The sequence below is a fragment of the Condylostylus longicornis genome, unplaced genomic scaffold (assembly GCF_029603195.1).
Source record: "Condylostylus longicornis isolate FDR11 unplaced genomic scaffold, ASM2960319v2 ptg000034l, whole genome shotgun sequence".
In the NCBI taxonomy this organism is placed as follows: domain Eukaryota; kingdom Metazoa; phylum Arthropoda; class Insecta; order Diptera; family Dolichopodidae; genus Condylostylus; species Condylostylus longicornis.
The window spans coordinates 2,900,022-2,927,995 of record NW_026578003.1 but is presented as its reverse complement, the minus strand read 5'-3'; the positions used below and the strand labels follow the sequence as shown (position 1 = coordinate 2,927,995).

Genomic DNA, 27,974 nt, shown 5'->3' with positions numbered 1-27,974 from the left:
ATTTGTAAATTGTTATATTAACGAAATATAAGAATAAATGCAATTAGATATGTAGTTAGCGCTAATTAAATAAAATGTTTTAGAAAAATAAATTTTGTAATAAGTTAGAAAATATTGACATATAAAATAAAAAAAATTAGTCAACTTTTTATTTTTAAAAAATTTCAAATAACTTCAATTATATACAAGAGATTACTTTGCATTCTTTACAAAAGAAGATAAGTGGTAAAGATAATGAATAAGTATGTAGTCTTCTGAAATAAATCATTTTTTAAAAATTGAAAAATTAGATTAAGTGGCAACACTGAACATGTTGTACACTTTATTCCAAAAAGAGCAACAATTTTTATTTTAAATAAACATAAACGTCAGGTTGCACAAATTAGTGTTGGCACCATGCAGACTTTTTTTTGGAAAGAGGTACTAAACTGTACATGGTCTTTTTTTTTGATAAAAGTATCAACATAATTATGATGAATTGAAATTATTGTCAATATTTTTTGACATAATGGTAAATAAAGAATATTAAATAAATATTGATCGTATAAAAATTTTATATAAAAAAGTTCATCTCAATAAGTTATTTGTTTGGGTTTAGTTTGAAAAAATTTAATACTCTTTCAAATTTAAAATATATTGGACAAAGTTTGATTCGGATTCAAGAGTTTAGAACAAATTTAAACATAAAATGACAACTTTACTGTAGTTTAAAAATTATAAAATAACGTAACTACTTTTTTTAAATTGTTTTTTACTATTATATTCATTATTAATAATAATATAAAATTAATATTATATACACATATTTAATAACCTAAAAATGATGTTATTACAGTCATTTAAAATAAAATATGTTATGTTAATGTTTATGAAAGCTTATTCTTCTAAATTCGGATTAAAATGTTTTATAAAAATTTTAACATTAATTTAATAATAATGGCATTATGTTTTTTTTTTTGGCAGGTTATGCGAAAATAACAATAAAATGTTTACTCATACTAAAATATACTTAACAGCTACATACATACATCCATACATGTTATATACGTAATCGAAATTAAAAATTTTTATGCAGTACATACAGTATGTTTTCAGTTTTAAAAAATACTAAAGAAAATGGCAATCTTAATTATAGTAAGTAATTTTTTTTAAATACACGAACTTTTAACTTATGTTACTTTTTTTTATTTATTCTATAACATCAGTTCGTATAACAATTTCATTCGTAAAAGTAGCACCATTTGTTAAAACATCACCTGGTCTGGGTTCAACTTCAAACGCCAAAAATCCATCAACATCATCCAAATCTTTTGAATCAAATTTTGCCACTAAAGTACCTCTGCCAGCATAGGGTGGAGTAAATTTAAATGTTGCTGCACCAGTTCCTCCAACTGGAATTTCTGCAATCTACAAAATCAGTAGGTAAGTATGTACATATAAAAGAATTTTTAAACGAAAAATTTTAAATAAAAAAAATTAAGGATTGTATTTTAGAACGCTTAGATTAGTGATGGATATTTAAGTGTTTTGAAAATTATAAGTTATTAAATTAATACTATGTGTATATAACATATTTACAATTACTATTTAGTCTTAATACTAGTATATAACTCAAGTAAAAAATTAAATTAAGAGGGCTCTTAGGTTACCTTAAATAATAAAGCTTTTTCAATACCAGGTCCTTCAACATGGAATAAACCTTTTCTTATAGGAATTGGGAGAGGATTTGTCAAACGAACGATTACATCTACTGGTTCTTGTGATATTATTTTCCCTTGGAATGTTATTTTAATATCTGGTTTTCTCACACGAAAATCGTCTTGCGCAAAATATTCAAATTCTGTATCTTTGACTGAAGCTAAACAGGAAATATTAAAGGCACCCTAAAAATAAAAGAAAAATTTGGTAAAACACCCCATTTTTTGAATAACTTAACTTACTTGTGGTAACATTTTTGGGACATAATCAAAGTAATCAACTTGCATTTTAACATATTCTGATGATTCTGGTTTAACTTCAATGTCATATTCTAAAGATTTTACTTCTTCTCGATGTGTACCAGTGTAAAGAATAGTGTCGACATTTAATTGTCCATAAGCAGTATAAGGTTTTTCAGTTGATTTATTTTCAATTTTAAGAACTACACTAAAATTTTCACCAATTTTAATATCATCTCGCAGCTCGAAGTCAAATTTAACGTCATAGAAATTTTCATTCAAGTAGTAGCGCGCAAAAGCACTTCTAGCTTGTCGAAGAGCTTTTAACATTGTATTACGTTCTTCATCTGATTTTTCTGGAAATTTATAAGTGTGTGTTATATCTTCACGTTCCCATTTACCAATTTTCTTCGTGCTTATAAGTTGTCCTATAGCTAAAGTATCTATTCTTAATAATTTCATTGGTTGATAAGGACCATGATAACGCCAAAAAACTTTATCAGCATTAACTTCTGAGTACAAGAAATTCGAATCGTATGGACGTAATATTTCTCCATATTTAACACCACTAACTGGTGCTGGTCCAACTCTGTACATTCCATCAGATTGTTCTTGAGGTGTTGCATCAACAGCTTGCCAGCCATCATATGAACCATGGTTTCCAACGCCTAAATCTGGTCTCGCCATCCATACTTCATTCCAAACATGATAATTCCATATTGAATCTGTATTAAGTTCTTCCATAATTTTACCATGTTCGTCAATAAAATAATCCACAGTTAAAGATGCTTGCGTATCATGCGCTGATGAATAATTTGTAACTATTCGTGAAGGTATACCCAAAGCTCTTGCAACTAAAAATATTAGAACATATTACATAATATTATATGCAATATTATCTATCATTTAACATACCAGTAGTCAATACTCCCGAAAATACCCAACACTGTCCATATTTAACTGGCTTCCGTTTTTTATAATATCGTTGCAATATTTCAACTGAACCAATCCATTTTGTAGGTGCAATACCATCTGGGAAAGTTTCTTCCCAACTTCCCAATATACAGCCATCATCATCTGGTGAATTTATTGCTGCTGAAAGGGCTCTTGTAGTACGAACCGGATCACCTCTATATGCGGCACCAACTCTTCCAACATCTGCAATCAATAGCAGTGAACAATCTAAAACATGCTTTTCAAATTGTCCTAATTTCCAAACAGACGGTCTCATTCTATTATATGAACCGCGCCATATTAATGTTGTATCACTTAAAAGATATTCTTTTCTTTCATCATAATCCTCTATATATACTTGATCATCTTTACACCATGCATTAAAAAGAATATAAATTGGTTGAGTTAATGTATAACTTTTTGATGGTCCATCAATTAATTTTGTATCAACATCCATTTTCCATTGAGTTACCGGGCAAGTTACAGCTGGTTTTATTAACACTGTCATAACGTCTCCATTCAAGGAGAGAACTCCTGCACCCCATTCATAAGGATCTCCTAAATAGTTAACATGATCTTGTGGAACTAATCCAACTAATGTACCATGCCCATGACTTGGTTTATCATCATCAAATACAGTAAATATAAAACTGATAGCATCCTTTCGCTTATCAAACGGTCTATTTAATGTTATTTTTAATGTGAATGGTTGACCACGTCTTACAACTAAATATGATTGAGCAGCATCAAAACGATCTGTATGATGTTCTTTAGCATTTTCTTCTAAACAAAGATCAACATTTTTCACATCAATAATAGCTTCCGATGTGGAATCTAGTGGGTGGAATAGAATTTACATATGAAAAGAGAAAAAAATAAAATAAAAAATAAATTAATATTAAGTTCAATGTTAAAAAAACTATATATAGAAATTCGTGTTACTTTGAATAATTTTTATATTCCGAATAAAATAACTTTATTCGGAATAAGTTTTTTTTGTAGAATTTTATTGCATATCTATCACATATTGTTTATATGGTAAAAGATAAAATTACAAATCTGTTGATTTATTCCACCATACTTCTTATAAATTATGTCTTTAGTATAGCTACATTTACGGAACCCACTTAGTAAAAGCTTAAAATTAGTTCGGATTAAATATCAACTTCAATAACACAATTAAAGTAGAGCTTTCTTTCTTCTATAATGAAATTGTAAGACAGTAATTTTGTAGTATATCAAAAGAAAAGCGATATTATTAACTTTTTTAACAGAGTATGATCTATTGATTCGACACCTATCTGAAATATGAACAAGTTTGTTTTATTAGAAATACCTATATAACAAAAGAGTTTATTTTTCAACATTTAAAGGTTGTGTAGCTTAAGTTTATTCTATTAATAATACATATTAAAAATTCATAATATGTGTGTACATACTCGTATCTATGTATCATGTATGCGCATACAAAATATACGTTCTGCACTTTAAAAAGATATAAAATTCCAAGATAAAAACATTTACGGCAAATGTTTTTTAATTTTATAATTATAAAGTGTGGGATGGTTTTGTTTTACTAAATTAAGGAAAGCATATACATATGTATGTGTGTATGTAATTTAATTGTTTTACTATTTTATAATAGATTTGAAAAAAAAAATGTTGTATGTATGTATATCATTCATGATCTTCTCTTCTATTGTATGAATGTATGATTAATTAAATATATCTTACATACGTACTCATAAAAAATTAATCATACATTTTATATTATGTTGCATATAGAGTGCAAATAAATCAAAAAATGTTATTGATATTTATTTTATTATTTAAAATTGTAAATTATTATTGTGGTACACGCCAACATTATTCGTATCAAATATTGGATGTCCACTTTTAAATCCAATTACATAAATTTTACTTATTTATAAAACTCTTTGGTTTTGAATATCTGTAAACACGTACATGCGTATCTATGTATATAATGCAAAATTTACAGGATCTTCAAAGAAAAAATTGAGGAAGTTACGAATATATGAAATCAACTGCTGAACAAATTGGAGAGAAACAATGATTTGTACTAAAGGGAGGCATGAAGACTTCATAAAATAATTTTGTATTGAGCTACGAATCAAACAAATACAAGATAAAGAAATAAAAAATAGAGTAAACCAACCCCGTTCTTCCAATAATTTAACTAAGAATACCATTTCTAAGTAAGGTTAACAAAGGAATTTGCCATTATATACATATATATCTGTGCTATAAAATATAGCATGCAAAAATTTTTATTTATTTTATTTATTCAAACTAGTTTTTGTGTTTAAATTTTCATATGAACACAAATATCAATTATTATAATCGATTAAAAATTAAAAATTAGTTAACAAAAAAAAAAGAAAAAGAAATTAATAACACCTTTCAACTAATTACACCTGTTTAGGTAGCCATATTCAAAGTAATTAAATAAAATTGAGTAATAAACATTTATTATTTATATAAAATTTTTATTAAATTTTCAAATATTATTGGCTGTGATTTATATTTCATTATTGGAAACTCGATATTCATTATTATGTGTGAATGTACATATGATTATGTGTGTGTAGGTAGCGAAAGATTATAGATAATTGATTTAGCTTTATAATTTAGATATAATCGAATTGTATGTGCAAAAAATTTTAAAAATATACTCGTATTTTTATTATATTCACTTTTTAAGTATGTACATATGTACCTAATGTATTGGTATATGTTTTTGTAAATATGTACATATATATGTACATATTATATTATAATAATTATATTACAGAACTGAGCTAAATTCTTGCTAAAAAATTATATACAATAATCTTTGCGTAAATTTTCACTTTAAATCAGAAATTAGAATAAGGTTTTGTAATATAGCCTATATATAGTATTGTTATGCTATTAATTAAATACACGAACAAACTCTTTAATAAATTTGTATATTGTTAAACAAGTACAATTTCGCACTTTTATAATTAATTTCAATTGTATAATTATCACTTTATATGTAATTATTTTATAATTATATAATTATATTGATAACTGATAATTAAAAATATTGAATGACATTGTGCAATATGAGGAACCACACATATTAGGCATTTGGCTGACTATCAGGTATTTGTATGGTATTAACATATAACAATGAATGTTTAGAATATCATCTGGAATAATGTAAATAATTTAGTGATATAAGTATAAATTGACAAATAAGTTGAAGAAAAAGCTAAATGAAAGTAAATCTGTGCATGTGAATTTCTCAAATTTAGTAAATCCATCGCAATTAAATTTAAATTATGCTAGAGCCCACAGCAAAATACCTATAGAAATGACTTTGCGCGTCAAACTTAGTACATTCAACAGAGTGTTTATATGTATAACCAAATAATAAAGTCTGTATGTGCACATATTGTGTACAGCTATATGGAGTTATGCTAAGCAAACATATATCTAACAAACTTTCCAGAACTAGATGCTTCGTAGTATGATGTTTGTCCCTGAAGTAAGTGAAGAAATAAAAAACTATACTATGAAAAATCGGGTACTTTTGTAGAAGTCTGTGAATATAGAGGTCTCTCGAATGTTGGAGCAGGGGGTGAGGCTGAAATAATGACTGAGATAATCACTGAAACGAACGAGACCTCTCGATTTAGCTTGAATTGCTGATACGAAATGTTCGTGCCTTCTTCCATGGCATATAGACAGAGTAAAACTAATGGTTTGCCAGATTCATTAGTTTTAGGAAATTGTTATCAAATCAAGTGTGTTTTTTAGGTTGGGTTAAAGTCCCCAATGTTGATAAATCTGACGGCGATTTGAGTTCGCGTATCTTCGTCTATCAATTAATTATAACATCCGTATAGAAAATGAAAACATTTTAATAACAAAATCAAAATGCCGAAAGTTATTAACTTTTAGTTCATTTGCTTTTAAAACCTTAAACCTTAAAATACACGGACTTTCTTTGTCGTTTTAATTATAATAGTGCTAAATTTATTAATGTTTGACAGAGCAAAAATCAATTAGTGAAATAAATAAAAAGAATTTATACACAATTTCTAATTTTCTGTAGTTAAAATTTAAACACTATAATTTTGAAAATTCATTAGATTATTAGTGATTCATATAGTATAATGACTAACAAAAGTAATTATTGTCGAAATTAATTTTTAAAAATTCTAAATGGTTTTTAAAATTATTTCTAAAGATATTGAAAATTATATTTAAGAAAATTTTGAAAAAGCGATTAAATATTATGTAATTCTAAAATTGTATATTAATCCTCATTGCATCAATATAAAATACGTACATACATTGTATAAGTTTTAGTTTGCATATATAATTAATATTTATTTATTCATGCTTATTCAATATTTTTAATTATTATTTAGCTCTTCTAAATGCATATACTAATTTAGGAATATTTTGTGTATGTATAGTGTTAGAAAACAATATTTAGAATATAATGTTATAATGTACGAATGAAATTGCATTATTTTTAGAAATGTTTTTTTGAATTAGTTCGTGTTGTTTTCACGAAATTTAAATGAAGAAAAATGAATGCAATTTCATTCACTTAAATCGTTACAAAAAAAAAAATTTATTTTCAAATTTTGAAGTACACTTTTAAAGTATAATATATATATACTTCTGTATTTGTTTATTTACTTAGTGCTTCACCATTTTTAAAATTCATATAATTAAAATAAATAATCGTTAACTGGAATAGGCAAAAATTTATTTAAATTATGTGACATATTTTACTTTGCTTTTGTCAAGTTTAGCATGACAATAATTTTACAAATATTTTGCATACAATTTCCTAAAGCCCACTATTCCAAAAATATAGATTTTTCTTAAATCAGACAAAGTTACAAGTTTTACAACTTAGAACTTTTGTTTTGAATATTTAAATACCTTAGTCTTAGTCAACTACAATTTTCATAATTAAATGAAAATGGACTTATTTTCGAAAATTTCCATAGAATTGTTAATTTCGTATAGAGTTTCAAAAAATACTCGGGAAATAGTGCCAAAAATATTACAATAACTTTTTCTGTGCTACAATAATTTCAGTGTAAAAAGTAAGCGAAAATATAAGAATTTTCATTAAAAATTCGCTATTTTTTCGCTTATTTTTTGAAATTATTATTTATCTAATTTATAATTAAATTGCATTATATAATTATAAAAGATAAATTAAAATATTTTCTACTATAACAATATATTTATTGTAAAATGAATTCGCGCACTTTTATTGTGTCCGGAAGTTTACATTAATAAAATAAAAGCTACATATCAATTATTATGACATTTAAATTTAAAATTTTTATTATTTTATCAAAAAAAAAAATTTATTTATTTTATATTTTTCTTTTTGTTTTTATTAAAATGCATATTTTAATTGTAAAAATTCTTAAGAAATTATTTGTTATTTTTAAATTAAAAGAAAAAATTCATGACTAAATCAAAATATTAAAATTGCAAATTAAAAAATATGTGATTGTATGTATGTAGGTTCAACGCTTATAATATTTAGCGCCACGCTATATAATTATTAATTTTTAATAGGAGATTATGAATGAGGTCAGATCGAATCTATTGATATAATTGAAAATAATATATTGCTAGCCATTAAGAATATACATACATGTAAAAAAAAATATTGAGAGCAATTTTTTCTGCACAGCTAGCTACTCCTTAATTATTTATGAGATGATTGAATGATATTCGTTTTTCCAGCGAATTAAAAATATGAATCATAATATACTATAAGCTATAAGGTTGTCAATATTATGGTTTTAGTATACATATTTCTATAGAATGAATTCAAAAAGAATTTAGATTTTTCGTTTTTTATTTTATTTTTAATATTCTTAAACTTTTGATTTTTAATAGGAATTAAGTTGAGTATTAGAATTTTGTGATTGAATCCGGATTTATTTCTTTTTTATTGATTAAGCTTTCTTTTTATTTCAATTAGATTATAAAAATATTTTCGTACCCAAAATATTAAGATATGTAAGTGAAAATGTCAGATTTAAAGAAAATATCATTTTTTAAATTTATCATAAAAATGAGATTCGCCAGGGAGGTTAATTGATTTCGGTAGATGAATTTTGGTTTTGCGGAAGTTACAAGGTGTTAATTTGTCGGTTGCCAATGGGCCTTCTTGTTGACCTATTGCATGGACTTCGCGTGGGTCGCCAGGCTCTTATAACTATTACAGCTACTACAACTCCAAAATTGTTATGTGCCGTTAAAAATGAAATCCAAGTCATCTAAAGATGTCCAACCATCCGAAAATTTTTTTTAATACTGAAATTATTTTTTAAAATACTGCAAGTTATAAAATGATTTGCTATATGCAATTTAAATTTTATACGAAAAACCTAATAAGCAAATTATACCATTGAAGTGAAAGAAGATGAAAAAAATCATATTCGGACTGGAGCATATTTTTAAGAAAAAAATACAAATAATATAAAATGTTTGTATCTGTGGCAATTAGACCATTTTCGAGTTTCCAAAAAATGGATTTAAAAATTCGTAATTTTATTTGACGACAGACGTTTTTCTGAAATTAATACCAACCCTTTAGAACCTATCGAATTCAAACAATTTTCTCTAGATACTTGTTATAGGTTAAACATTAAATAGAGAATTCGAATAATTGAATTATAATTCAGTTTTGTCCTAAATAAACTCAACAGTTATGCCCCATTTACTTTCACCATATAGATAAGGTTTCCTTTAGCTTGCTTAGAGTATCAAATTTAATAATACTTGTCTAAATGTCGTTTTAATTTGAATTTTTTTTTTTGCAAACATTGTATTTCTTCAAAAAGCTTGTAATAAACATACTATCTTTACAAATCAAATCTAATATTAATGATTCAAAAATGATCTAATTTTGAGATAAGGCGGATGCATAGTTAATTTATGAAATACAGTTCTCCCCGGTTAAATGCACCACGCTTAATTGATTTTCCCCTTTTATTGAACGAAAAACTAAGGCAACTTTAAATCCCTATTAAAATATACATGAATAACATCGTTTAATTGAGTCCCGTTTAATTGAACAACTCGCTTAAATGAATCTCTTTTTTTGGTATTACCTTATAAAAACTGTGAAAAATTCCCCTGTTTATTGACCTGTTTATTCTATTTGTTGTTGTTAAACTAGCAATAGTAAATTTATTGAAAAATTAGATATAACGTATGAAATATTTTGTTTTCTTTGTAATATGAAATATTTATTTTTAATTTTTGTTATGTTATGTGATATAAAAATATTATGGTTTACATATTTTGAATTTGAATTCACAGTTACATTACTTAGATGGATTTAAAATGATGAAAAATTTAAATTTTAAAATTTTGAAATAAAGAAAAATTTGAGTTTTAGTATTTCATTAGTGTATCCCCTATTTTAAATATAGCTTTTTACCTAGGATATTTTGATAAGTATATGTAATAGGATATGCTTCCTATTGTTTTTATTAATTTTATGCAGTAGCAGGATCAAATTCAGTTAAAAACGATTCAGTTAAAAAAATTCGTTTTATTGCACCAATTGTTCAATTAAACGGGATTTTTTTAATTGATTTACCCGCTTAATTGATACAAAAAGTGTGCAACTTTTCTCGGTTCAATTAACCGGGGAGAACTGTATATGTATATATAATATTATGTGTAACAAATTTGGTTAAAATGAACAAAGAAATATGACATAATATTAAAATTTGTTAATTTCAATGCTAATTTTTCAATATTTTGCAATTATTATTGAAAGTATAATTAAAAATATAGAGTTTTATTATCCAATCATATTAATTGTATTAAATTTTTTTTTTTTATGAATCGATTTTTTTTCCATGTGAGCTATTCAGATAGAAAGCATACTGTTTATTCTAAATGAAAAAATGCAAAAAATAAAAATATAAAATTTTGAATTCCTTTTTATAATAAAGGCAATTTAAAAGCAATCATATTGCTGATTACATGTAACGCACATGCTAGTGAAAAAATATGAAATGTAATTTAATTATAAAAGATTTTAAAGTGCGTAGAGTAATTTTTAATTATAGACTATGAATATGGAAATGTGTATATTTAAAGTGTATTAAATTTTAAAAATTCTAATTGCATTTTATATTTTTTAAGATTATTGGCAATTGCACAGTATTTGTGTGTGTATTCAATTTGTTTATGTAAAAATAAGATTGTATTTTCGTCTTTTGCTGGTCTTTTTAATACATAATTCACATGTAGGGTTTCTGGACTGTTTTTAACAGTAACAGTAAAGCCGCTGTTTTTTTTGGAAAAAATCAAAAACAGCAAAAAAACAGAAACAGCTGTTTTTGAAATGCTGTTTTTAATGTTTTTCATTTTTAAATTTTAATTCAAATTTGAAAAATCCTAGCAAGCATGTATTTTTCAGTAAATCTTTATTATCATAATTCACAAACTATTTACAACAATTTGTATAAATATCAAGTCATCTTAGAAAATTTGAATTTTTACTGGAAAAAATTTCCTAAGAAATTGAAAAAAAATGTTCGTCTTCATAGTGGTCACTGGCTTTATTTAAAATTAGTGTTTCAGTTCAACGTCAACCACCACATAATTTATAAATAAATATTTCAACTTAATTGTTTGTAAATAAAATTTTGCACGAAAAGTAGTAAGTATATGAAAAATTATTTACAAAATTCCCATTTTGAAGTTATACAAAATTCCCATTTTTAAACCTCTTTATTATATTAGTAATGTCAGTCTGGGATCATGCAACAAAACGAAAAAAATTCAATGACCAAAGAATTAGAAGATTACGTCTATTACGTAATTAATTACGTCTATCAGACAAATCAATATTAGCATTGATATTTTTAAAATATTATTATAAAAAGTAAATTTTAAAGAATTTTTGTATCATAAATGTAAAAAAAAGTATGAATTAAAATAATAAATTGAAGTAGAAATTATTAAAATTTATGTCTTTATTAAAATTGTTATCTCTTTTCAGCTTTTCACTCTCATATATTGGAAAATTTATATGAAATTTCACTTTATATGAAAAATCAGTAAAACAGCTGTTAATAGCTGTTTTTTCAAAATTATAAAACAGCAACAGCTGTTTTTTCAAAACCACTGTTTTTCAGAAACCCTATTCACATGCAATTACAAAATTAAAATTTTGAATTGCATGCATGTGAATTTGAAATTTTGTATATATGTATATACATATGTACTAAATAAAATTTGGTGTAACTCAGAACTTGGTCATTTTCGAATTACCAAAAAAATTGTTACAGGATTTTGAATAACTACAATTTAAAATTTAATTTTGATCTTTTGTACAATTTTAACTGTGTAGGTTCTGTTATGTTCAGTTTACAACGATAAATAAGAATTTAATGATAATCACTACATCAACTAATTCATATTAACTTTTTTTTAAATAATGGACCTCAGTATTAGGATAGAACGAATTAAACTTGTGCAGAATTGAAAATTCAATATTTTCTGAAATTATTTTCGGAAATAAATAACAATTTCTGCGTCAGTATCATGTATATATCACAGGTTTTGGACAAAAGATTTTAATAATGAAATATAATTAATACATACATTTATTTTATTATGATACACTGAACAGTTTCTGAAATGCTATATACCAATTTTTTATAAAGGTGCTTGACTGGTACCCTTTTCAGTTTCTTGATCGCATTTAAAATTCAATATGGTTCTTGAATTTTGAGTTATCGATGGGTGGGATGGGTGTACACAAAATGAAAAATTTATAGTTCGTATATTCGTATAGTGTTGTTATAAATTCAACATTAAAATTTATTGAAATTTTTTAATATATTATATTTCAGTAGCATTAAATCTATTGAATGAAATTGAATTTTAACAACCGGTTATAAAAATTACTCCTATACCCGATATAGAATCAAAATTTATAGATTTTCTTAATTTAAATTATTATTTTTTTTTTATAAATAAGCATGAAATAAAATTTAAGAGGGTAAGCATTTTAAAATATTATAATATGTTGTAGTAATTTTAAATTTATATTACACAAATTTTATTTAAAAATGCGTATGAAATAAAATTTATTATTGATATTATATAACCATGGTCTATGTTATAATGGTTATGGTCCATAAATATATGGTCTTTAAAATTATATTTGCCACTAATTTTGTATATACAAAGAATAAAAAATATGAATAATTAATTTACCTAATTATGTGCATTTTAAACATTTGATTAACCTGGAATGGGACAACTTTTTTATATATATTTTAAATATTATATATAATAATATTCAAGTATTTATTCGTACCGATTTAAAGACATTAAAAATAATATTTTGAATCACCATTTATTTTTTTGTATATACGCTATTTTTGAATTATTTGGGATATGGTTCAATGGAATTCACGGTATCGAAGAGTAAAATGCATATCGATTGTTAATTATACAAAATGCGTAAATCAATATTAACATAATTAGTAATTGTTACTTTATTTGTGTATGCTTTATAATATTGATAAAATTAACAGCATTTTGATAATACACTTACTACTCAATAACTAATACACTTACTACTCAATAACTAAAAGAAAGTGAAAACAGTAAGAAAATTGAAGAGTTTTAACATTGAAAAATACTCATGTACTTTCTTAGTACTCAGTTAGGCCTTCTTAGATGCATTTCTTTCTATATTAATCAAAAAAATATAGTTGAATGAATTTTAAAACTTTCATTACTACACATATGAGGAAGAGCTAGAGGAAGTATAATTTTTAAGGTATTTATTGTGTAATTTAACCCGAAATTGTACTTCGAAATATTAGGTTTGTTTGTTTTATTTTAAATTATTAAAAGTATACACTCTGCTTATTTTTTTGCACTTAATATTTTAGCACTTTTTGTTGCTTTTTTTTTGTGTTTTTTTTATATTTATTAAATTAAAACTAAATCACAAATATTAGTAAAGATCAAACCCCTGATTTACTTATCATAACTTCCATCTCAATGGTGGTAATTTATTAATTAGTCACTTATATTAACTTTTAGTATAATTATATTAACAAAGTTTTATTGTAATTACGACGATTCAAATCTTTATATTAATATTCAATTAATTCTTCTGAAAAATGCGCGGAAACTAGGAACGACAGAGCAGATTTGGCCCGTCCGTTAAGTGGTAAAATATTCATGAAGATCTTCTAATGATAACTAAATATATGGAAAATTTTCTGGTAAGAGAAATTTATTTAAGCTGGCCTCCTTATTTAATTAACTCAGCTGTTTTTTTTTCTCGTATAGAAAACAAAGTAAATTTCCGTTTACCCCAAAATTCTATATTATTGCAGAATTAACCTTGACCTCACGAAAATATTTTTTTTATTTACAATATTTTATAAAAAAAATAAATTCATTACTCATTTACAACAATATTAACAGAACTTCACTAAACAAAACATGTTATTTAACAAAAATTTTTTAATTAAAAGCAAAAATTTAAACAAAAAAAACAACATTTCATAAATTAACTTAAAAAAAAAATAAGAAAAAAAACACTTAAAAAATTAATATTCTAGTTTAGTGGGTTTGACAAAAGATAAAACTGAATACCTATCATGCAATAATATTTCTATTTTTAGAATATCCATTGTACTTTTGTCTACATATCATCTCACTCATATATAATTAAAATCTAACACGTTTGACAAATTCGAATAATTTAACTATTATTGTGTGCCGAACATTTTATTTTTGTTACAAAATCTAAACGACATTTTGCACTAAATTTATTCAAATAAAAAAAAAAAAATGTTTTTTAACAATAAAATTAACTATAAAAAAACCAAAATAAATGAAAACGCGTCATTTATAACAATATAAAATCAATTTAAAAAAATATATATATGTATATATTTACACATTGCTGAAGGCCATTGTCTATAGGTTGGGCGATTTGTTGTACTATTATGCGATGAAGATCGCCTACGAAAAAACGCTGGTATAAAGTTGCTCATATTTTATGTTTATAATAACAATATAATTTAAAAATCCGTCAAAACTTTGTCGAATAAATGGTAAACTTAATATAATAAATAATTTAATAAAAATATTACAATATTTGTAAAAAATTAAAAGCGATCAAATTCTCTCGAGTAATATTGGACGCGCTTTACTTATTTTTATTAAGTGACTTCTTAACCGTACGAATGATTTTTTTATACTAAACAATAATATCATTGGATGTGAAGATATTTATTTCTCATTTTTTTTTTATTTAACAGAATAAATCAATTCTTTAGAAGCTTTTCAGAAAATTCACAAAAAAAAAGCACAAAAAAAAAGGCAATTATGAATTTTTTTTTAAATGAAAATCTTATTTTAAAATATTAAAATTTCATTTCGAAACAACTATAGGATATTTACAAAATAACTCAAATTATCAGTATGATAAAATTTAAAAATTAATTATCAGAATCTCTTTCAGAATTGAAAACTCCGATCAAATTGGGACATCTGGTAAGCTTTAACATAATATATGTACTTACATAATTTTAAAAATTTTTTCTAACAAATTTATTCTTGTTATTGTTCTAGGAATAAAGGGGAAAAACAGTACTATACATACAAATGCTGAACAGGTGAATGGCATATACATTATAACAAAACTACTATCGACCGCTTAAAAAATAAAAAATTTGAATGTGATATGCTCCCGATATAATTCTTTTAACGTATATTACAAAAGTAGGCTTCAGCTTTTGGACTTAAGGTCGTTTCGTTGTTGTGGAACGGTTTCTGATTTAGTTTTCATTCATCAAGTTGTCGTGGGTAAAGTGGTTGCTCCGGTTTTAATGGGTCTAATTTCTTACAGGAAGAATCCCAGTAACTCAAGTTCGGTTGAGCTTTTCAATCTTCGCATCATAGTACGGACTATGGAATGCATGAGCCAATGACGCGTAGGTCGCGCGAAAAAACCTACTGGTTATCCATACCTTGGTCCAACTTCGGTTGAACCAAGGTTATTTAATTTTTAATTTATAATATTTCATATACTAATATTAAATTTATAATAATTTTATTATTTTTCCTTCACCTTACCCTTTCTATCACATTTGTTGACTAAGTGACGTTTATAATGTCATACTAAAATACTTGTACTAAGCAATCGTATGATATAAACTATATAAACGTTGACAATATGTTATGATACCTATACATTTTATATTTAATATTTAATAGAATTATGTAGCATTTTCTATTGAAAAATTTATTGGATAATTGGGTTCTCATATTGATTTTGGGCGTTTTGACTTGAATCAAACGCTTTATATTTTAATTTTTTTTTTGTATACTATAATTGAAAAATTATTCAACACTTCATTAAATAATATGTTTAATGTACTTACATATGTACATATATTATGTATTTAATATGTATGAACGTCATATGTGATTTCATTTAAAATAGCAACAATGTGACAAATGCTAATATATACATATATTGTTTTCATTTTGTTTTATTTATAATTTTTTTATTAATTACAATATTTGATTACCATTTTATTTTTCTATTTATTTTTAGACAAGATCAAAGTTAAAGATTCGATTTCATCACGTGAACTAAATATGAGATATTTTCACAGGTTGTAAAATTTAACTGGAATTTGGCAAAAAATTATAATTCTAAGTATGTATTATATATGTATGTAGATATGTTGTGGTTATGGTTTCATTGATCAATGAAAATAATATAAAAATTTGATCTTAGAAGAGTTGCATTTGATCTTACGGGAGTAGCACTTTGGAAATACATTTTAAAGGCATTTAAATTTCATTTCTACTATAATTATTTTTTTTAATTAATTTATACTTGTTGTAATAATTTTAATTTTCCCAATAAAAATTTTCAATTATGTACACTAAATTTCTATTTAAATCTAAAAAAACTAATTCTAACAGATTCGTCATTTTCAAAAGTAAACATAACCACAGCATTATTATTTATTGAATTATAATTAAAATTAGAATAATAATTTTTCTATATTTATAATTCTAATAATAGAACAAATATTTCTAAAATAATACATGTTGCATACTAATAATAAGTAATCGCAGTGAAATGCATACTAATATTGTAATAACTTGCGTAATTATGTCATTTTAGCAAATATGGAATTTGCACTGCTTATCAACAAGTTCTTGTACATACAATGAATCTTGGGATTTGTTTGCATTTAATTTTGAAAAATATATGTACGTATATTAAGTAGGCTATTTCGATTTAATTTAGACTTGAATCATAATTTTACTTTCTTTGACAATTTCAATAATTGATAACGGGAAATTTTTCTACAGTTATATATGTAGAAAGAAAATATTTGTGCTTTAGCTATGTGTAATATTGATCAAGGAATTTTTTTTTAAATTCATGATCTCATTTGAGTTCAACATAACATAAAAATGTGCTTTATAATAACAATTGTTGTGTTATTATTTACTTATAGATATTTGAAGTATAGATTTTAATAATTAAAAAAATTTTAAGAGCAGGATTGACCTCTAAATTTATAATTCATAATTATTGGGTTAAAAAAGAGCATTATATTATTTCGTTGGAATGTAAATTACTGTTTTTGGCTAATAGAAAGCATTGGGGAATGTTGTATGTAATTAGTATTACTATATTAGTACGGATTTGCGAGGCAACATTATACTGTTATATGAAATAATTTTTTGTTAGTTTGTAAAAATGAATTTTTTAAAAATAGAAATGATTTTTGAAATTTAATTATAATTAGACTAAAAATTAAAGTTTAAAATTGGATCTGATCCTAAATAGTTTTAAAATAAATTTCGCATTGAGCTTATTTCTTTTGCCCATATCAACACATACACGATATCTATGAATAATATTAAAAGTCTAATGAAAATAAATGTTAGAATTAGAAAAATTTTCAAAAGTAATATGACTCGGCTTTAAACATATCTCAATTAAGAGTCTGCGAACTGTAGGATATACACATTTTTGAAAGCTGCCAAATATTATACATTAATCAAATTAATAATTAAAATGATTCTGTGTCTTTTTAGTTTTTTTTATCTCTAAAATCTCTAAAATTTCTAAAATTTCTTACAACATTCAAAAAGTTTCTGTTTTTTTTTTTTAAATACTGAAATTGACTCACATAAATAAATTCGAAGATGAGGATCATAAGATCCTACAGTAAATCTGAGTAATAACGTATATTGTATAAGAAATTATGAATAATAATTATAAATAAAATATGTATTTTAAATTCAATTGATGTTCTTCAAAGCTATTTCCGAAACTACTTTAAGCAATTAGAATTAATCATAAAATTTTGAATCGAGAATTCTCATTAGAAATTGCTGCTCTTTGGCTTCTGCAAAAAAAATTAATTATAAAAAAAATGTTTTATTTTAATTCGGGATTTCTTTATTTCTTCTTTCGAACTAAAATTAGAGATGCTAACAATAAAAAGTAAAAGTTGTTTAACTGGGTGAATCCCTTTTCATTTTGATTTTGTTTTTTTTTTTTTTGCTATGGACAATGAACATATCATTCATCATAATATATGTATGTATTCATGTGTTACAATTTGTCTACATTTAAATGTAAAATATAGAGTAGGCGACACGACGTTTGATGATTATCGCTTCTACTCAATAGAATAAAAGCTTTAGATCGTCTGCGATGACGCAATGAAACGATAACAGAAAAAGTGTGTAATAAATTTTAAAATAAAAAGAAAATTAAGAAAAAAAAATAAAATTTATTTTATGAGTAAAAACATGATTTTATGAATGAATCAGAATGAAAAAAAAGAATAAAAAATAAAAGAACAAAAGATAAAAATACTCGTGTGTTGACAATTTGTTCAGCGTGTACAATGGAATGATATTTTTATCCGCAAATTTTATGTTCTTGGCGGATTTAATACAACAAAAAAAAAATTTCCTTACCTACCTGTTAATAAAAATATGCTAATAATGAAGTGTGATGTAGTTCCGTTTCCAGATATTTATATTTATTGTGATGATGCTATATGCTATTTTGTTTTACTTATTTTTCTTTAAATTGAAAATATTGTGATCAAAGTAAAAAGACAACGGGGGCTTGACGAAAGACACCACTGTTACAAGTTTTTAAAAATTTTGAAATTATTTGAGAGGGTCGTATTTAACTCGTTTTATTGTTTTCGAGAGGGGTTATAGGTTTTCCCAATAACTCCTTTTGATAAGCAATAAATCGAATTCTCGTTCGACATCAATTACATTTCTTATAAGTAAATGTAAAATTCTCAATTTATTAATAGAAATATTTTGTTTGTATAAGTAAATAATTTATAATATAAACCTGCTGTTAACATTGAGATATACAAAAATATGTGAGGTCAATAAATATAGATTAGGTAAAGTAAAAGTAAGAGTTTCAAGAGGCACGTATTTTTTTACTCGATAGCTATATTTGCGTAAGAAAAATTAATTATTGAAAATATATAAAAAAATTATAATTTCTTGGCATAAATTTGCGTAAATGAATGCAGTGACATAGACATTCCATGGTAGTAAATAAATAAAAAGAGGATTGCAAAGCATCTTTTCCTGATGCATATTGGTACTTGTACACATCAAATTATGACACTAAATAAACAGTTAATAGTAAAAAAAAATATTCAGATAAGTTTTATTACAAATACTTTTGTTAATATTTGTGTTAAAGACACATTCACTAATATTAATTTGCTAGTCAGTCAATATTAAGAAAATATTTTATTATAATAAATATATTTTAAGTGCATATACATTTATATATACTATGTGATTAGTGCATTTACAATAAAATTTATTTATTCTTATTTACATATTCATTTATATTTTTATTTATTTTATTACATAATTTTTATCAGAAAGATATTAGTAAGAATTGGTATTTGCTCTCGAACTGCCACCGAACACCTATAAGATATATGTATCCGTATACTTTAAATTGTGTGCATATTGTTAATGAATTTATGTGGAACCAGTTTTTTTTTCTTCAAAAATTCAAAATTTATAATAAAGATCTTACAGTTTCATGTGTGAAAAATTTCATTTCTTTGAAACTTATATAGGTACTATGTTTCAATTTAATTGATGCGTTAATTTTAATATGTTTGATATTTTTTTAAAATGAAACATTCATTCTACAATCAAAATAGAATAATGTAAAATCATACATAAATACACTGTCGTACACGTACATTTATCCTAAGAATAATATTATATTATTCCATATTATTAAAAAAAAGATTTAAAATATACAAAAAGAGGAGAAAAAATAGAATTGACAGTGTCAACTCTGTGATATCCGAACGATTTTGTTATCCTATACGCCATAGCTGACTATAGGACAGGCTATGACTTTTAGTCTCCGTAGTACCATATTAATTTATGCAAAATTTCAGTACTGTGTTTACAATATTTTCTAAGTTGTGGCCAAAATACAATTGAAGTTGTATGGCAGCTACCAGAAAGAGCTAAGAAATTTCAACGACTTTTATCAAACACATCGGCTCTACTAATATATTTGCTTGTGTGAAATTTCAATACCGCACATTTTATAGTTTCTAAGATATAGTCAAATAAATTTTGAAGTTGTATGGCAGCTACTCGAACCAGCATCCCGATCATGTCCAATTTAAAAAGGGTTCTGGCACTTATTACAATAAATGATTTGTGAAAATTTGGTGAACTTAGCTCAAATAGTTTTTGAGTTATCGCTGGTACGAACGGACGGAAGGATAGACAAAGCTAAATCGACTCAGAATTCGACACTGATCAAAAATATACATTTGAGTCTATATTTCAGACTATTATTTCTTAGCGTTACAGACGGTAAGGTAAATTTAGTATACCCTTCGAATATACATACGTTCGTACGGGTATAATAAAGTTTGATCAAACCAATTGTTTGTCAAGTAGCATATTTTATCAATTTCGTTATTTATTCATGTTTGATCAATTAATTATGTGTGAAAAAAGTATGTGTGTGTGTACTTAATTATAATGGTTCATTTTAGGCGCTTGAGAAGCAATTTTGCACTTTCATTTTTTTTTATATAGCTCGTATATAAACAATTATTATAAATATTAACATTTATGAAATTTTAAAATTGTTTACGGGTGCGATTGGCTGTTGAAAAAAGACAATGTTAGGACGGACTATACTATAACATTTAGAGGTACATACTTTGGTATCGATATTGAAGAAAATTTTCAAGGTTTGAATTTTGTAAACGAACTTAGACGAATAAACCCAGTGAAACTAATTAGTATATATTTTTTGTAATTTTGCTGAAAATGAGAAATGAGATAAGAAATGCTAAAAAACAAAATTGCATACCATTAGGGGCATTAATTTAAAAAAAAAATACTTAATAAATTATTAATACTGTAAAAATATTAATAAATTTAAAATATAATAAATGTGACATCGAAAATTTCATTATCAATTCGTAATCATACCGATTGATATAAGAAATTTTTAAAAGTAAATTTGGGCAAGCATTTCTTTAGATGTAATTTATATGAAGCAACAATGTCGAACATTATAATTTAGAAGTGTATATACATATGGATAATTATAAATTATCCTTATAAATCAATTCATGACTATATAGCGCCGATGGTATAATGCAAAACCCCTTCGCTCTTAGAGACCATGCTTAAAATTGAAGTATTAAAGGAGGCAACATACGCTCCAATACTCATAAATATGAGTTTTGCAAAGTTATTGCTGTTGAAATTCAATCATATTTTTAATTTTAAATTTTGTTTTTCTTTATTTCATTAAAATATTGACAACTGACCGGTAGCAATTGAAGATAAGTACGCGGTAAACAAGCACTAAAAAAAAAAACAAAGAACTAAAAAATGTTCACAACAAATAACCATAAAATAATCTATAATTTTTGCATGTAAATATGCTTTGCTAATCATATTAAAATATACATACATATATACATATGTACATAATTTCATAATAATTAAGATTAATTTGCCTAATAATAAAGATTAATCTAAGTTCAATACATCTTAAGCATTATACAATAATTGCTACACATACCATACAGGGTGATATTTTTTTGATCGTATTGCTTTGTCTATAACGTTTACCAAACCCTTAGAAACAGTTAAAAATTTTGTATGTAGTCTATGTTCATATTTAAGCGATTTTTATTTTAATTTTTTAGCATAACTTCGTTTTTCTATAAAAAAAGACATGATTAAATAAGACTTTGAAACTTTAAAAAATTAAATTTGAATTATGAACTTTAATTCGGTGTATAAAACATGATATACTATATATAAATACCCTGTAAATACATATGAATTTAGAGATGATAAGGTTTTAATAAATAAGATGGTAAGCTTTTAGAAACTCATATGTAATTAATTTTATTAAAATATTTCGAAGAATTTTTGATAATTTATTGATAAAAATAAATTTTTTCTTGTAGACGTATACTGAATTTTCTTTTCATGTCTTAATCCTACAATTCTGTGACATACTATGTGTAGAACAAATTTGGATAAAATTTCAAAATAATTTTTTAAACTTTCATCTTGTTGCATACTTATAATTTAATAGAAAATACATACTTATAATTAAGTATGCGGATTCGGCACATTTTTTTTGGTGGCAAATGATATCTAGCGAATGAATCTGTAATGTGACAACTACGTGAATAATTTAAACGTAGGACATATAAAAAGTATTATTGTGACAGTTTACTATGAAATACTGTCAATCACGTAAAACTGTGGCGATTCACATAAGAGAATTGCACGAGTTGATGAATTAGCAAGTCTTTTTAATTATCATAAGTAGTTTTTTTTTTTAAATGTAGAGAATTAATATTTCAATATCCCAAAGTAGCCTGAATCTTTTTAAAATATTAATGATTAATATGTACTTTAATATGATGTTGCGTGTCAAATCTAAGTTATCTTATTATTTACGTTTTTTACCGACTGTATTGCATACAATAAGGGAGGTTATGTGATGGCAACAAATTTTGAATATCGAGTTTTCGGTGGGAACGCACTTTTCCGTAGTAGGGAAATGTAAGTAAACTATTTTTAGAGAGATGTCAGTCTGTCGGTTTGTCTGTCGGTCTGTGTGTGCACAATGTATCTCAAATGCGGCTGAAAAGATTTTCATGAAATTTTATATGCGAGTTTGTTTTAGGTATGTCAGGGATTGATCAGTTCTTGGGATATATTAGGCCTCGGGAATTTTACTTTTTTTGTGGGCTAATTTTAGAATTTTGCCCATACAAAGAGAAACAATCAACCGATTTCCGTGAAATTTAATATTTAAATTTGGAGTGTTAAAAAAATGAACATATAAATTTTTTGGAGAGATCAGGACTTGCAAACCAAACTGGAGGCCGATTTTTCATTTTTTACTATATCTACGAAACGGCTTAATGAAATTTCTTTAAATTTGATATTTGAGTTCTGGTTGTTACCGAAATTAACTGTTGAGCTTTTCAGGGAATTCGGATGGCACAAAGCGTAATTCTACTAAGAGTCAAATTTACATTTTTCTTAGTATGTTAACCAAAAACTGGAAAGAAGTGTTTAAAAGGCATTTTTATAATCTTCTGTAGTACTTTCACTTGACTAGACAATACATGTTGTGGTCGGTTATGTGCTGATCACATCAGATTTTTATTTTTTGTGTTTAGTAAACTTTTTCATAAGTAAATTAAAAATAAATTGAATATTTCATTTTTAAAAAATTCAGTTCTATTGTACGTTTACCCTCATAAACTAAAGAATGAATTCGAAAATATTTTTTCAAATATCCTTAGTAATTTTTCAAATTTTATTTAAAAATTGTTGTGCTGAATGTGATTCGGATAATAAGGTATTCTTCCATTTTAAAAAATTTTACATAAAAAATTATTGTAAAAGAAAATATCTTTAAGGCTTTACAGGGTTTAAGTATTTTAAAACCAACTGCAAATATTCGTCTTGGAAAACAATTGGAACATGGTGATGTTATAATAGCAACTGGACGTTTTTTAACTTCTGGCACAGAGTATGAAATTTTGTTTTTATTTTTTTCTTTACATTATTTAAAAATTTCCTTTTATTTGTGGTTGTTCTGATACTGTTAAAATTTCCATTATGTATTTTCTAATACACTTTAATTTGTACGCATATTAATATTTCTATTTTAATAATAAACACACGTTTATGTAGGGCAAGTTTTGATTTAGAAAATGATAAATGCAATTGGAGTAGTGGAGTTTTAAGTCAATGTTTGGAATATGATATAACATTAAGATTTCATGAACAAAAAATGTATCGAAGAATATATGTAAATGGAGGTTTTAAACATAATATTGATACTTATACACCAAAATTGATGAGAAGAGGAAAATTTGAACTTGTTATTAAAGTTAAATCACATCATTTCGAAATATATTTGGATGGATGTAAATTAACACCATTCGAATTTAAAGAACCGATTGAGAGTCTTACAACATTTAGTGTTTATGGATTTGCTGTTTTAGAATCATTTAAAATTGACGCCGGATTATCCATAGTTGTATAAATATAAAAATTTGAACTGTAAGTAACTTAATATTTTATTGTTTATAATAAAAATGCATAATACACAAACAATTTTTTTTTTTGACTTAGTATAGATGAAAATTACAATGACTTATTAGTAATTGATCGAAAATCGAATAAATCAAACAAGAATCAGTTTTTAAGTTCACCACACAATTTTTAATACTCAACTTTTTTTAAATTTTGTTCCATTTAACAAATTTTCGGAACCTGTAATAATTCGTTGAGTGCAAAATTAATTTTGTAATAGATTCAATTTTCAGATTTTCTAAAATGCATCCTTTTCTTTATCATTCAATATATGTACAGACGTACAATTGAAACTTCCGACTAAATTAAATTTGAAACAATTTTTCATTTCTGACCAAGGGGAATCGTCATTTAAAAACAATTTTAATTTAATTTAGTATTTAACTATTCGAGTATTAACAAAAATCTCCACAAGACTAAAATTGAATTTAAATACAATTATTAAATTATATACTAATGTATATGTATATTCATACATAATCATATACATATATACGGTATACATGTGCTATACTTGTATCTTATTGATAAACGGAACATATTTTAAAAATCGAATTTTCGAATAATTTATTTATATAAAGAAAAATGCTTTAAACAGAAAAAATATAATTTGTATGTATATTCATATATACAGGGTTATTCAGTAATAGGTGCCTTAATATATACCATCGTTTAGGGTACCAAAAAAAAGAGTAATTTTTTTGTTTAGAACTAGGTGTCGAATCTCAATGGCTTTCCGAGGTACAAAGGCAGGCAAAACCCTATAAAAAAAAAGTTGAAGTTTTGTTTCTAAAATTTAATTGTATTAAGCATTTTGATATTAGAATACTTGGTATTTTAAATACAAAAGCAATTAATACGTTGATTTTAAGGCCTTTACTGTATCCTATTTAAAAGTGTGATGTTGAACTTTCAATCATTTCAGAAGAGAAGTTATATAACCAAAAATACTTGCTTCCTGACTTGTGATAATTCGTTAAAATTCCTGTTCCTCGAAATTCCTGTTGACATTTTCATTATTAGTTTCAAATAAAAATTTTACTTATTTTCGATGCTCTAAATAATGGTATATGTTATCTGAATGAATCACCCTGTGTATTATGTATATGTATATGCGTTCATATAATATGTTTATTGGCATTGTTTCAAAAAAAAAAATTATTGAAAAATTTAATAAAAATCTAATATTATAAAACAAAAAAAGTCTGTACAATAATAACACTAAAAAGGTTAATTGACTAAATTGAAATATTTAATCAGCATGAATAGTAATAAAATAAAAAAAAAACACTTTAAATTAAAAATCAAATATTTATTTATTAAATACCGTACATTCTTTGAAGTATGAGCACATTAATATTTTGAAATATAAGAAATTTTAGTTTCGTTTAAAATTTGCAAAAAGAATTGATTTTTTTTTTTATAATTAATTTTAAAGAAAAAAAATTTTGATAAAATAAAATATTTTCCATTGGAAACAAAACTATAGTATTATTGATCTAACAGGGTTCAATTTATATTTGTACTTTTAGTATAAAATTTATTATATACTTAGATCAAACACCATACTTTGTATTCATATTTCTGTTTTAAGAAAATGACCCCATACTTCAATCATATGAAGCTTTATAAAATGAAAATGATATGAATATTGATCATATTGGATCTATAGGACTTTATTAAAAGTAAGAAATATGAAAAAATTATACATATATATATATTTATACAAAATATAAACCATAATATGCAAATATAAATTTTTGATCAGCAAAACGAAGTGCCTAAATCTCTACCGAATGAACTTTTAACGTTATAATTCGACTTATTTAATATATTTAGGATAAATTGAAATTGAAATTTGATTGTAAAAGAAGCAAATTTCTACGCTAAAAATAAAGCTCTCTAATAACCATATACATATCTATATGATTCAAGTATGTTATTGTGTGGTACTAAATCATATAAGAGGTATTAAATCATCAAAAATTACAGGATCCAAATTCATAGGTTTGTTATTAAATGCAAATTAATTTGCAATAAAAATTTTGTGTTGAATAAGATAGATCAAAGATTCGGCAAAATTTTATTTAGACTTAATTCTAAAAACTCACCTATTTGATCTTGTCCTGGGTGTCCTAAACGAAAACGATTTGGTATAGATCTCATTTCTGTATGAATATAATGATGATCTTTAGTAGAATCTTCTTCATCACAACAATTACAAGATTTACAGTTAATTGAAGTTAATTTGTTACCCATTTTCTTTTTTCTTTTTTATTAAAAAATAGTTTCCACTGTTTATATAATTATAGTTTTTATTTATAATAAAAATTTATTGCCTATTATAATAATTCCCGTATATTTTTTGTATATGTACCTATTTTATATAATTTTTATTATGTTTACACTTTTATATTATTTTTTCAATACTAAAAGCTTGAAAATAATTGTATGAACGTAGACGTTTGGTACATACATATTTTGTTTAATTATTATGATCACTTAAAATAATTTTTATTAATTTTTTTTTTAAATTTTTCCGATATTTTTTTTAATTATTACTAATAAGCTCATAAATTCTTTATATTAAAATGTAAACATAAAACATATGTGCTTGCTATATAGACCACATTATTAATTTTTTTCCCCCAATGTAAATAACGTAAGTATCTGTATAGATATTTCAAAAATATTCATAAAACTTTTTAATAACAAAATGGTTAATAATATATAAATATTCTTTTAAAATTGAATAAGAATGAATTAAAAATTTAAGAAAAAAATAAAAGTAAATATAAACAATGTGCGTAATATATGTACGTATGTGCATAATGTATACATATATGTATGGTAGGTAATCGTAAATCGCGTATACCATGCAGACGTTGTCAAACTGGTTTTGTATTTTTTAGTAGTGTAGTAGGTTTTTTTGGTTTTGTTTTTTCTTAAATTTTTTCTTTTTAAAATTCGTACTTCGTAGTGTCCCGCATTCTCTCAAGGTGATATCATATATTGTATAATGTAATATTATTATATGTATTGCAAAATATACAGTTAAAAATATTTCGAAAAGAAAAAGTTCATCAGTAATAAATTTATGCAATTTTATAAAAAATCGTATATCTAGATAATTTAAAGAACTTTAAAAATGATGACTAAAAATTAAGTAATTAAAAATATTTTATATCTTTTTGTAAATATGTTAGTTGAATATCTTATCAACTTTGATTATATTTCTAACATGTACAAACAATTTACATTTCCTAGGTACACATGCATGCTCAAACAATTTATGTTTGATCATACACATTATCTTATATCAAGCAAAGT

General features: G+C 24.5%; 1 protein-coding gene across 2 annotated transcripts; it reads right to left on the bottom strand.

The window, feature by feature from the left end:
* Positions 1-863: 863 nt before the first annotated feature.
* Positions 864-26,969, bottom strand: LOC129608721 (annulin). Of its 2 annotated transcripts, none has more exons than XM_055520391.1 (5): positions 26,756-26,969; positions 2,853-3,725; positions 1,941-2,791; positions 1,650-1,883; positions 864-1,407 (listed from the first exon to the last, which is right to left on the bottom strand). In XM_055520391.1, the coding sequence occupies exons 1-5, from the start codon at positions 26,901-26,903 to the stop codon at positions 1,189-1,191; spliced, it is 2,325 nt and encodes a 774-aa protein (XP_055376366.1). In that variant the 5' UTR covers positions 26,904-26,969; the 3' UTR covers positions 864-1,188. The 2 variants fall into 2 exon arrangements, with proteins under 2 accessions (XP_055376366.1, XP_055376367.1); XM_055520392.1 differs by lacking the exon at positions 26,756-26,969 and adding an exon at positions 14,881-15,164.
* Between the last annotated feature and the right edge of the window lie 1,005 nt (positions 26,970-27,974).